The sequence below is a fragment of the Leuresthes tenuis genome, unplaced genomic scaffold, assembly GCF_036924035.1.
Source record: "Leuresthes tenuis unplaced genomic scaffold, fLeuTen1.0.hap1 SCAF_20, whole genome shotgun sequence".
NCBI lineage: Eukaryota > Metazoa > Chordata > Actinopteri > Atheriniformes > Atherinopsidae > Leuresthes > Leuresthes tenuis.
The window spans coordinates 7,253,750-7,267,520 of NW_027325374.1; the positions used below are offsets into that span (position 1 = coordinate 7,253,750).

The 13,771-nt window shown below is 41.5% G+C and overlaps 2 protein-coding genes across 2 annotated transcripts in view; both read left to right on the forward strand.

Annotated features, from left to right (window-relative positions):
- Positions 1-913: 913 nt before the first annotated feature.
- On the forward strand, positions 914-3,689 carry rpl38 (ribosomal protein L38). Its single transcript, XM_072373391.1, has 5 exons — positions 914-955; positions 1,157-1,183; positions 1,773-1,833; positions 1,940-2,062; positions 3,618-3,689. The coding sequence occupies exons 2-5, from the start codon at positions 1,181-1,183 to the stop codon at positions 3,641-3,643; spliced, it is 213 nt and encodes a 70-aa protein (XP_072229492.1). The 5' UTR covers positions 914-955; positions 1,157-1,180; the 3' UTR covers positions 3,644-3,689.
- Positions 3,690-4,676: 987 nt separating this feature from the next.
- ttyh2 (tweety family member 2) overlaps positions 4,677-13,771 on the forward strand; it is a 59,504-nt gene continuing 50,409 nt past the window's right edge. The window contains exon 1 of the mRNA XM_072373390.1: positions 4,677-5,263. Within this exon, the coding sequence (XP_072229491.1) occupies positions 5,135-5,263 (129 nt within the window). The 5' untranslated portion in view covers positions 4,677-5,134. The remainder of the gene's footprint in view (positions 5,264-13,771) is intronic.

The following is a 13,771-nucleotide window of genomic DNA, read 5'->3' on the forward strand; positions in this document are numbered from 1 at the left end:
ACGTATCCGACTTACTGCCGGAAATGCGGACTAAACTCTGGCACCGGTCATACAGAGACCGAACGGACCCTATCAAGGGGTCCGGCACTCCATATTCCCGGAGCACCCCCCACAGGACTCCACGAGGGACACGGTCGAACGCTTTCTCCAAGTCCACAAAACACATGTAGACTGGTTGGGCGAACTCCCATGCACCCTCCAGGATCCTGCCGAGGGTATAGAGCTGGTCCACTGTTCCACGGCCAGGACGAAAGCCACACTGCATCTCCTGAATCCGAGGCTCGATTATCCGACGGATCCTCCTCTCCAATACCCCCGAATAGACCTTACCAGGGAGGCTGAGGAGTGTGATACCCCTATAGTTGGAACACACCCTCCGGTCCCCCTTTTTAAAGAGGGGGACCACCACCCCAATCTGCCAGTCCAGAGGCACTGTCCCCGATGTCCACGCGATGCTGCAGAGGCGTGTCAGCCAAGACAGCCCTACAACATCCAGAGCCTTGAGAAACTCAGGACGGACCTCATCCACCCCCAGGGCTGATCTCAAGTTTTCTAAATAGCTTTCGAAGGATGCCAACTTTCGCCAAACTGTTCTCGCTGAGTAGATAAACGTATGTCATGCCAGAAATAAGGTCTAGGTTTAAAAATACCGGAGTTCCCCTTTATTGTCAACTGAACAAGTCAAAAATTGTGTTGCATTTGTACAAAATTCATGTGACATAAAATAATCGGGAATATAACAACATGGACAGAATAAACCCATCTAACATTTATTAAAAGAGAATTAAATTGTAAATGGAACACAGCAACAGAGTATAAATTTCCCATTTTGACATAAAATGGTTAAATCGCCGCTCCACAGGAATATTGGCTTTCCGCGCTTGCCGTAGTTGAGTATATATAGTTTTTTAACCGGAAGTACCGCCCCTTTTGCATCCCCTCTTTGGCCGACTGAGTGAGTTTCTTATTCTCACAGAAATTTTCAGTTAAATCATCATCCATCCTCTGTTTTAGTAATAGTTACAAACATGTATCTGCCATAATATCATTGTTCTGTTCAAAGATTCCATCTTTAGATAACAATTTTGTTTCCAACTCCTTTCTTTCTGTTATTATAATCGTTAAACTGACTCCATATTTTGCTATCCTTCCGCAGCGTTCAGTCTGCTGACACGGCAGCATGGTAAGGATTGTTTCACATTTAAATGCACAAATAACTACACTTCGATGGTATTTAATGTTGTATTTTGTGCTCTTAGTTAGAATAGAAAATTAAAAGATTATTAGGTTATGGTTTGGGGAAGGGTGAGTAAACGCGGCTAGCATCGGTCATTAGCATTAGCAAGATATCGCTCATGGACTCACTCTTACCATACAGCCACAGTGTGTTGGTAATAATTCCCATGCTCAGGAGCCCATTACTGCAGTAATTTAGAAATATTACGTTACGTGGAAGCTGATGACAGCATTTATAACGTGAGTAGGTAAAAGTTAATAGTGACGGAGCCTAGTTTAAGCTGGGTTCTTTAAATTTGGCTTTAGTTGCGTTTTACCGACAGCAAGAAGTCCAAGCATCACTGGCTGAAGTGCCCGTGATGCATTCACAAACTTGCAAGAATAATGATGGACCAAGTGCTGGGTTTCGGTTTCCAACAGAAACTCCAGTTCCACCGGTCCACTAACATCAACTCATTCATTCTTAGTTTGTGGTCTTGTCATTGCAATGCTTGCTCAATATGTAAACAGTCTGCTCCGTTTTTATTTTTGTATAGCCTCGCAAGATAGAAGAAATCAAAGATTTCCTGCTGACAGCCAGGAGGAAGGATGCCAAGTGTAAGTTGATCAAATGTACCACACATCCATGGCTATTAATGTAGCATTTGAATCGTGAATGCGTCTAAGTTGGATCTAAATGCAGCAACTGTCTGTCTCCTCTCAGCCGTAAAGATCAAGAAGAACAAGGACAATGTTAAGTTCAAGGTGCGCTGCAGCAGGTACCTGTACACGTTGGTCATCACAGACAAGGAGAAGGCAGAGAAGCTCAAGCAGTCCCTGCCGCCAGGTCAGTATTAACAAAGTTATCTGGAAAAGTGGTTCAAACGAGCAATTCCCAGTGAGTTTAACTACATCTGTGAGCTTCATACCCTTGAACATAGATGACTTAAATGCCACTATCATGGATATGTGTCTATTAAAGGTGTAAACATTGGACCACGTGTGGCTCAGTCTGTATTTTAGAGCCTCACTCTACCAGCATACACACCAGAATAACTAGACATGCCACAAATAAATGGATGCTGATGTATGTTCATGTGAGCTTTGGATGGAAAACACTGTAGGAAGTGAGTTCATTGCTCTCTGGACAAGGGAAGCATGTTGTATGTTGTTTTGAAAATAGCGTGAATATTGAATGAAACATCTTGTTCGGTGCAAAGTAAAGCCATAGTAAGAATAAAAATCAAATAGTCACACAATTTTTGTGACTGAACACTTGTCTGGGAACTTCATATATAGCACACACAAGTGCAATCAGACATTCTGTAATTGCCAGTCTGTTGTGCACGCTCAGAACGCTTCCCTACAATAAGAAATTTACAGAACTGAAGTTCCACTGTCTGTAGTCTACTAAATCAGAGTGGAAGCAGTGAGACTGCAACTTCTTAGTCTGGAGGACATGTTGGGAATAGACTGCATTTCAGGCCGTTTGACATCTCCTTTATCACTGTGCAGTTGATCTGGGTATTGGGAAAATTGTTGAGAAGTCTCACTGTTAAAATCCATCTGAAGTTTGTTTTAAGTGTACACACCAAATTCATAATCATGTAGAATGGAACACTTTAGTGTTGGGTTTCCAGTTAATTCTGTATCTGTAGCGCTCCGACAGCCTTTGTGTAGTTCTTGTCTTTTTTCCCCCATATAAATTTTTTTTTTTTGTATTTTTACTGGCTAAAGCATCAGCTCCTATACATGTTTAAAAAACTCTGCTTTAGGTCTACATGAGCTAAAGGGCTGCTTCCATCAGTAAGCTTCACTCATATTTTGGAAAAAATGAATAAAAAAAACCTCCAGCGTTTGTCTCGTTTCAGTGGGTCAGTGTTCTTCATGTTTTCAGTTTAAAATGTATATCTGCTGCAGGAAATCTCATTAACAGTCGTTTGCAACAGCGTTTTCTACAGTGAGAACAAGGTGTTGCACGTGCCGTAGTAATCGCTCCGCACACTCGCTGTGAATTACCTGCTTAGGTCAGAGTATGTAAAGAGTCTGAAGCTGTAAACTGCTTCCCATTTTTAAAAAGAAGAAAGTTTAAACGATTGTCTGCATCCAAAGAGTTCCCAAGCAGAAAAATAAGGTGTTTGTTCACTTTTAGTTGTTTTTGGTGGAACTCCTTTTAATCATGTTGAATGGTAACAATCTTCACAATATTGTACATTTTACTACTTAGGTTAACCAAACCTAAACCTATTTGGCAGTCAGATAACATGAAGCCAACCTGTTAGTTTGAAATGTGTTTTATTGGTAAATGTGGACAAATTGGGTGTCTTTAAACTGAAATGAGTTGCTGTCTTGTATAATGTAATTAGGCCAGAAAATGTTCTAACTCTTCTTTTTCTTTTCAGGTCTGGCAGTGAAGGAGCTGAAGTAAATCCATCATGTACAGATAATTGTAATAAAAATTGGGAAAAAAACTAGATTTTGTGTTTTGTTCACTGTGCCATGATGCAACATATGACTTACAAAATTAGGTTTGTTGGTTTCTAGTTTTCCTGTGATGGAAGATGGACACAAAGGATCCACTACTGAGAATCGTACAATGTTTTAATGGCTTTCCACAAGATGTCACATTTGAGCTATTTGGACTGACATTCGGTTTATTTCAACTTCACCATTAAGTCTGATCATCATGAACACGAGTCCTCAGATCTGCAGACATCAGTGTAAAATATTCAGTGTTTATGACTTCAGTTCAATTAGCTAAAGCCTTAAAGTGCACTTTCTTGTCAGTTAAACATACTCATGCACTGGGATGATTGGGCGAAGATTGTAGAAATGGCAGTTGTGCTGAGCAAGCTGTAAATTTGAGGACTGGTGTGTTAAATCTACCCCAGTAGTTGGAGCCCTTGGTCCTTTAATAAAATCTTGCCATTCACTTTCACAAGAAGTCACCATGTTTCTTCAAATCTGTCATTGATGAGAGCACAAGTAAAATAAAATGTACCACTACCTAAGAGTATGATTTCAAAAACCTGTAACACCAGCAGTAAGTTCGACACAGATTCCAGATTTTAAACGTCGGTGACAGTCTTTATTGCTAATGGCAAAATATATATCTGCCAGTAGCGTAAAAACCCAGAAGAATGAGCCAAGAAAAGGTATTTCCAGAAGTAAATTTAGATTTTAAAAGTGTCCAGTTATTAAAATACTATTCTGACCTCTGGACCCCATCGCTACTTGTGGATAAATGAGCTGGTAGTTGACACGGCGGTCCACGTGAGGACGAGCATTAGGCCAGCTGCCCCGCCGCGGACTGTAATTGTCGTAATTGAGCACTTGGTGGCAGTAGAGCGTCTTTTTCCAAGGACGACACTAATTGCGAAGACCCTTAAGCCGTAAACACTGAGATACTAAAGATGACTTACACCATGGAAGATATATATGTTTGCGTGTGTTTACGTAAGAGTTTTACTTTACACTGCCTGCCAGACTTATTCGAAACCTCTTGTGGGGACCCATGTGCGCGTCCCCGCGTCTCCTCGTGTCCTCTACTATCATTGCGCGCTCCCGCTGCTGACAGTACTGTCTGGAGCAGCTGTCGGCCGGATAGTATCCCTGGGTCCACAGACACGAAGACATGGGCGCTGAGTGACTTTTGTTTTTTAAGGACAATTTGAAAAAAATAGAAATACAAACACCGTCACTTTGAATCAACGTTTCCACCTTTGCAGAACTTCTCATAGATCCCATGTTTTTTTTCTTGTGTGGTGGCGTGGCTATTTCCCCCACTGAGCATGCTTTTATCGTTGCCTTTGTTTGATGTGAGACTTGATTAAGATCTCCGGCAGCGGAACAGACCGCCCGCTTCAGCACTGAGAGGCTTATTAGGCTGCTGCCTAACTTTTTTTCCTGCCGGGCAGGGATGTCTTTGGCTCGGGTGGATTACATTGCGCCCTGGTGGACTTACTGGCTTCACAATTTTCCTCATATCAACCTGAGGTTTCAGTCCATTGACAAAAGCTTCCAGCCTGAGGATGAGAACTACCAGCAGGTCAGTGGAGGAGTATGGGATATGGGGGGCTTTATTACAAGCCCAGTTATGGACAAATAGACTGGGACCTAACATGCTGCAGGGTAACGTAGTGAGGGTGGTACTTATGAGTTTATAGTATAATTTTCATATATTGTTTATCTGCAAATGCTAATCCCTTTATGTGGTTAAGTCTCTGTCTTGTGCTCATGTATTCTCAGGATAAATCAACCTCTACTGCCTTCAGATTCTCATTTAATTTTGCACGATTGATGACAGAAGTGGCCTGTAAAGTCTCCATATGTTCTCTGGTTCACTTGAGTGATAACCACCTGCCATTTATGAAGTGCTTTTGTCCAGTAGCCACAATCAAATGATTGATACGTGCTGTAATGTCCGTGATCTTTTTCGGGGCTGGTATTTCTCTTCTCTGCAGAAATGGTGTTACACCTCTGATGCTTCTGTCATGGAACATTTAACAGATTTTGTTTGCTGGTGGTAGCAGAACGTGCACATCACAACTTTTTTCATTTATTTTTGAGTGGGACAAATCTGCAGTCAGTGTAAATGTTGGTGAGGCACAGAGAGGACCATGAAGCACACTTGTGTGGAGAATGTTGGCACTGAAGTGTTCCATCCATGGGAGTCAAGTGATTCCCAGCTAAATCAAGAGGGGAGGGGGTGACGACACCATTCATCACAGCCTTCAGTTGACTTGTGAACATGAATGTTTCGAAGCGCTAAGTTTTTTGTTTTTTTTTAAGGTTACAGCTCAGTTTCTGTCAGTGCAAGAATGTAAGTCTTGCTGAGAGTAGATGGCATTTAGGCTCATTGCTGTAGTGTCCCAACAAAAAGGTGTCCCAAGGTCTGTCACGGTAAAGAGACCTTCCAAGAGAGTCTGAGATGTGCAAGTATTTAATTTAAAAGACAATGTGACATGTGTAATCTTTCATTTAAATCAAATGAGCCATCACAACAGATTATAGCTGGGTTAAAGGGGTGTTTTATTGACAAAGCCACAAGAAAAATGACAACACCAGTATTTAGTTTTTCTTTTAGCTCACTGAAACATGTCTGTTTGGCTTAGCAGACACAATTTTGCATTTCCACCGTATTACAGTGACTAGGCAAACTTCTTTGGCTGTCTGCACAAACATGCAGCAACATTATTCCTAACCTCCACAAAGGTGACTGCTGTTTCGACTGTTTCTCTCACAATCACTACCAGGCTGATTTGCATGAAACTCAGTGAAGAGGGAGAGAGAGATCCCTTTAAATATTGGCGTCTGCTCTTGACTGCTCAAGTACCAACAACAAGTTGAAATGGGAGGTGCGTTTAAGCACCTAACGATTGAGCAGTACAATGAAAGTGATTGATTCTTTCAAGCAGATTTCAAAGCATATTTGATTTTCTGCCATGTTGGATTTCAGAAAACAAGACATTTATTTTCAGCTTGACATGGCAGGTGGTTCGCTCCACAGAACTATCTAGAAAGTCCTCAACAAAATCCATCAGCCAATCAGATGAGCAGAACAGAAACGCATGCAATCAGTCAGTGAATAGAAGTCGCCATTGTTGATTGTCGTCATACGTAAATCCCACTCGGGACCCTACAGAACATCTGTGTCTACGTCACAAACCGGAAAGGTTTGAGTCTGATGAAGTAGATTATCTCATGATCACGAATCTGAGATACCAGCTGCTTTGGAGCCAATCTTCACCTAAAAGGGCAACTAAAATCTTGATTCTAAGGCTCAGAAAAGTTGAATGGGTGTCAGCATGTCTAAAGCAAATGGCGAACTGAAATTGCAGATGGAGCTTCCAAACGAGAAGTAAAGTCCTGTTCTTCCAAAAGAAACACAGTACATGGAGTTGGGACCTTATTTTAAGGATGTATGGGAAGATGCAAAATTACACCACCATCTGAAGCTTAGCAAAGGTCTAAATATTACACAGCTTTCATGTTGGTGTTTTCAGTCCCCATCAATTTGTGTGAGCGTTTAAATGCTCCATACTGTTCCATCCATCCATGTTCTACAGCTCATCTGGGATAGGGTTGCTGGGGCAACCATAGCGTTAGCTCCATAATGTTAAACAGCTAATTAGTCACACTGTGTATTTTCCACTGGAAGCAGTATAGGACGTTTGCTCCAAGTACACAAAGTTAGGAATTTTAGGGTTTTCCCAATGAGTTTCCATGACTCAGGAACTAAAGCTCAAGGCACTGAAATGTTGGCTCAAAATTTTGCTGTGGTGCCGGCTTTTCCTTTTAGCTTACTAGGAATGACTCCTGAGGAATTTCTGCGCTACAAAATATCAAATGCCTGCTCAATCAAACTGGATTTATGTGGACTGGTGTTAGGAAACACACAAGGTGAGGCAAAGAGGTGGAACTTTTTTTTCTTTTCATTCTCTGTTGCTGTGTGAAAGTACAGCCAGGGCCACGGCATGTGGGTGGGGAGGATGGTGTCTCTCTGTAGGTGAGAATGGCTTCTTCCTAAGAAGGCTGCTGACGAAGTCTGAGCCGGGAAATCCCTGTCATCAACAACTTCCAGTCGGACTTTTTCTTGTTATTTTTCTCTCCCCTACAGTACTGTTCTCAGATATACATCAAGGCTACTCCGATTATGTTGAACAGCTGATTGTAATGCACCAAAACTAATCCAAGGCGACACGGGGCTTTTTAGAGCATCATGGCTTTTATCCTATTTGGGTGGCAAAGCTTAATTGTGATCCTCCTGTTTTGACTATAAGCAGCGATGATAATGAGTTAAGGGCCCAAAGCCTGGGAACACAGGTGATACTCCAATTGTACCTGGTAAACAGTTATGTTTATGTAAATCGGCTTGTTGTGTCTGGCTTTATAACACTACAAGACATTACACTGGAATTAATGAAAGATTTTAATGAAAGAGTATTTTTGTTTTTATTAAATTTTCTTACTTTTTCTTTTCAGATTTCAGATTTTTAGTGGAGCAAAGATTGAGCTTTAAACCAGCCATGTGATGTTGGGTTCATTCTATTGTACTGAAACTGCTGAATTGCGGTTTGCTTGGCTGCTGCTGTGAATACTATCGAGCATTTGAGCGATGCCTGTAACCCAGGCCACATGCTTCGTCAGAGGAATTGTAATTGGCTCGTTGTAGCGTCGGCAATCCCGGTGAAATCCTGTCTTGGCTTCAGGCCATTGTGTGTTCAGGAATGTAAGAGGTCGAGATCTATAACTGTTTTCTTTGTCTGAATCTTTGAATCTGTGTGTGCATGTCTGGTTGCAAGTTGGCCACACTCTGCCGGAAACTGCTGTCGTCATTATAGGACTCATCTGCCCCAAGTTGTTCTCTAATTTCGGTCTTCTGACAATAATTAGGCAATTCCTTTTTGTCTAACACTGGCATATTTTTGAAAATTTCATCAAGTTATGCAATAAACTGACTTGCTGACTGACTCTTCTAAAGAATAAGGTCTCTGTTTCAAACGTCTCCCACTCCATCACAGAGCAGCCTCTGCATGAAGTGGGTGTTATTGATGAACAGGAAAATCCAAGTTTCAAGCATGCTGACCTTAAAAAGCCTGCAATCGTTGTTATGCCGAGATTTTTTGTGATCATTTTGTGGATGCACATGTTTCTGAGACAGTCTTCTCCACTCTTGCTCTGTCCCTCTCAGCCAGGTCAGTCTGATGTGGAAATGCATTTCTCTGCTCCATGTCTTCCTGTCCTGAAGCCTGGGGGATAGAAAGAGGGCAAAGACTGAAAAAGCCTGCCCAAAAATAGGACAGAGGCCTAGTTTATCCTGTATATGAGTATGCGTGTGACTGTGTGTGTATTGAGCCAAACATCATGTGTAGGTCAGCAGGTCTGTGTCCATCTGACTTCTTCTTTCTCTCTCCATTTCCTGCTTTGTGTGTCAAGCATGCATGTGCGACATGCTCTGAGCCCATCACATGGACCACTACACCCATCCAACCAAAGCGCTCTGACACTATTCAAGAAGCCGTTTCACTTTCAGTACTTAACTATATGATTAATAAAATGATTAGAATATGATACTGAGATTTTAAAAATCGTGCAAAAGAAACAGAAAATTGGTTCTACTGTTTATTTGAACCTTTTTTTGGTGATAATGTTACGCCGGTTTGTTCTCATCAGTGCCATTTGCATCAAAAGAGAATCAGATATTAGGCTGTTGTATTTAGGGAAAGTAAATATAGACTTACTGTAAAAACAGTGGAATTGCTGGTAAATGGTGTTTTGGTGGTCTAATTACACAGGTGCACAGATATTAATGCTCACACTGGTGTAGGTCACATTGGTAGGTGCACGCTCCTCACTGATCAAATGCAGAATCATAACTAAAGTTTAAGCATATAGACAAACAAATGTTCAAAGGTCAGAAAGTTTTCATTTAAGATTTTTTTAGCTTGCCCTCCCATTCAAAGTGTGGAGGAGAAACTGTCCACTTGTAAGTTTCTTGGCTGCTGTAGAAATGGGGCAGTGCAGTGCTTTTCATCCAAATCTACACTGATGAAAGTTACGAGGAGTATATGACATTTGTGCAAAAGGTAAAGTGAAGTTTAAATCTTTGCATTTTATCATTTTATCACGTCACCTTTGACCATCAGCCAGCCTCAAAGAGAAATGACCTCAGACTTTGTCCTTAGTTTCACTTCCTCCTGAGAGACGTGGTTTGAACACGTTCTTTATTATCATTAAACCAATACTGTGATCAGCTTTTCTTGACATCGGGATAATTGTGCAAATTCTTGATGTATATTATTGCATGTGCAGTTGGACACAAAAGCTAGCAGAAAATGTATTTTTTCTAAATGCGTGCTTCTGCAGCAAGCAAAGCTTCCATTAGAACAGCCTCCTTTTAAGGAGTTACTGCAGTGTAGAGTGACATTATTTACTTTGTATTAAGAGTTGGGAAAAGTTTTGTATTTTAAGGCAGAGATTTAAAATGTCCGTGTGCATGTCCCAGCTTAGAGTCACTCCACTTTTTTAGAGTAAGCCGCAATATACTTAGTAATTTTAGATATTTTGACGATGCAAAAATAAACTAGACCATGCAATTCCTGGAGGAATTGCTGTGGGATGGCTTAAACTGCCATTCCCTTGTTTGTTGGTTACTGCTAAAAAGTTCAAGATATCAAAGTGTTGCAACAGAACAGAGAGCAGAGAAGCTGTTGATTACCAACTGTCCATCAGTTGTGAGTTCTGAGTTGCAGTTGAGGTTTTCTCAGTGCTGTTAATTGCAACATTCTGTCTGAGTCAGACTGTAAACTTCACCCAAACACTGTCCACACTGTCAAATAACCCACTAACACCCACTAACGCATGGCTCTTGAGTGTAATGTTGACGTGTTTAAAGGGCACCAAGTTCCACGCCAAAAGACTCTGGGGTACATGCGAGTGTTAATCAGCTCCAATTTGGCTTGGGATCAGTGGGAACACAACAGTCGGGTGTACATGCTCAGTTTCACTGAGAAAGCTACGGCCCGGGCAATTAAACATAACCACTGCTCACATTTTCCTCACAGAAACACAGTTAATGATAATGGTTTCTTGGTTTTCACATTGTAAGGCTCAGTTTTTCTCTTGTTTTTAGGAATCCCTGTCTCATAGCATGTTGAACGTATTAGCCAAAAATAATCCTTCCCCTTGCTCTTGACCTCAGCTAAATGTGATGTTGTCTCCCTTTGCCCAGGCTAGGGCAGACAAACCAGTGGCACTGAGAGAGCATACCTCCACCTGAGCTCTCGCCTTGTTAGAGGAAAAACACATCAATCCCCACCACCACACAGAAAAATGGAGTTTTAGGTAAACAGTAACTCTGATAGTCCTTGGAAAAAAAAAATGCATCACCACAGATCACATGAGATGCCCATCTCAGACAAGACCACATTGAAAGCTTTTATCTTGTTATTCCCATGGCTTAAAAGGATATGGGGAAAAAGGAACAAACCACAGACATAATATTCAATTACAGGTGAAAACACACACTCTTAATGCGCTTGATTGTTCTGCCTCAGTGGTTTTTCTTGCAGTTATTCTCTGAGAAATGCCTTCCACCCGGGTGCATCCAAACAGCCTAGTTTTACAGAGCTTTCAGTTTTCGTTCTGTTGTCTTTGTCTTCCCTGAGTGTATTTCTCTCATTCATCAGCATTTCCTTCACCTTCCCCCACTCTGTTCATTGATGTCAGACCTCCCTATACCAATTTAAATGGTTGTGTCAGAGCCATTCACATGTCTGAGAGACTGAGAGCATATGTGAATTTCCACACTTGAAGGAAAAGATAATGTTTTCCAAATCATGCACTTAGTTTGGCTGCACTGCAGCACTTATCTCTCACTAAAGTGCAGTTATTATTTTCTCATTATACTCTTATATTCATTAATATTTCTAATTCTATGGTTAAAAGTATTTGCATTTTTTTCACGCCATCCAATCTTCACATAGATTCTACTGATTGCAAGTGATTTTACAACTAAATGCATGAACTGCACTCTGGTGTTTAATTTGTGCAATAGCAAATGGAAAATTATGCATGCCAGGAGCTGAAAATCCATTATCTGTTCAGCTATCCCTGCCACCATGATTGCATTGGAAATGTACCAGTTCCTATAGCCTCCTCCACAGGAAAATCAATCTTAAATCTGCCATTTTTAATTCAAATGCACCTTGTTCCGCCTCAGCCTCTCCCTGTGTGCACGAATGATTGTGTAACTTTATTGTTAAATCAGTGATTCACCTCGGCCGAGCCTTTTTAACACAATTTGTTTTCGTGGGCAAACATCTATGCACTTCTTGTTTGTGTTGTTATAAACATAGGAAATGCATTCACAGTGTCCCCTTTGGCTCTCCAGAAGGTCATTAACCCCAATCTGTCTAAATAACGCATGAAGTCAGTGATTAGCGTCACCTGATTGGTTAAAGGGTATGGCTGAGGTCTGAGGTTCTAAGACAGTATATCTATCTGTCTATCGCTCATGCTGATCTAACCGCAGTCCAACAGAATAGGACACTACCATCCATAATGCTTGGGGTTTGTGTTTCTTTGAAATTCTCTGGTTTCATAATTCTACTTTCTGATCAGCAGTACAGTGATATGCTTCTGGGGTTCAGATCAAGAGCGTGTGCCCATTAGCCAAAGATGCAAGAACTGGGACAAATGGATTCACAGGACAACATTCCCCTCCAGTATAAACAATCATGAGATCTGCTCTTCCATGGAAACTGGGGGGTTGGGTTTCCTTTGTTGTGGGGGAGTAGCATCCACATAATGACCTCTGACTCGCCTGAGGGAAGGGTTTGGGCTTGAAAAAGGGTGTCAAGGAAATAGAAATTATTTGCTTCATTGCACTCCAAAGATGTCCCAGTAAACATGACCTATACAGAGAAAGATGTCAAGGTTTAACAGAGTTTTATCGAAAAACTAGATTAAGTAAGAAATGAGCAAGCTCTACACAAAGCTCCAGAGACCTCAAGTTTTTCAAAGAGTTGAGCCCAAGAAGTTAGAATGCTACTATTCAAACTCAGTATTTACATGCACATACCCACTTCTGATAAACACAAACCCATTGCTGGTTCTGGGCTTGTGATAGTACAAAGATTCAACTTGCAAATCTTCCAAAAGACAGTTTACTTTTCTACAGACCAAAGAAAATGTCATACAGAATTGGAACACAGGATGTTTGTTCAAACACAGAAGTAGTTTATTCTGAACTTCTGCCAGGGATCACAGCCATAGACTTTATGAAAAAGATGGGTACAGTCACCCATTAGTTTGTGTACTCTAACAGCGTGTCAGACTGAGATTTGGGGAAACTGTCTGTCCATTGGGTCAGTCACGATGCAACCTCCTCCTCGCCGTCTTCAGCTGTTAACAGTTTAAAGTTTGTTTTACTTAATCTTCAGACGTGCTCGTGTTAGCTGTAATGGTGTTAGTGCACCGTCAACTTAGTGTAACACATATAGAGGACAGTTTTATGCTGAACTCTACATTCTTTCTTCCTGTTCCTCCTTTTCACCCATGTCCCCTGGGTCACCTTGCTGGGTGTTAATGGTGTCCCAGCTGTGCTCACGAGCAGACCCATTGGAGTGTGCTGCACTGACAAAGGGATCTGGTCCCTCAGGCATTCACCGAGTACTGGGGAGGAATAGGCAGAGGAGTTGGAAGACAGCGAGTTAGGTGATTCTTTTGATCTCTCGGGAGAGGTTTTGCTTTTAATGACGCCATTTCCAGCCTGCTCCTCCAAAGGTGTGTAGAAGCCTCGGTCCAGCGCTACTTATTGAATTCTAATAATCAAACTAAAAGTGAGGACTTTCTGTTTCTTTTACGAGAAAAGAACTGGTTGCATTGCATCACGGCAAGTCAGGAATGCCCTCTTTAGAGCTTTATTGACAATGCAATGCTACATTTACTTTCAACAGCCAATCTGAACCCCTGCCACCCACTAGGCCGTGATATTTTAAGGTGGAAATCCCTCCTTCTTCCATGTCTTCTTGTCTCACTAATTTACCTGGCA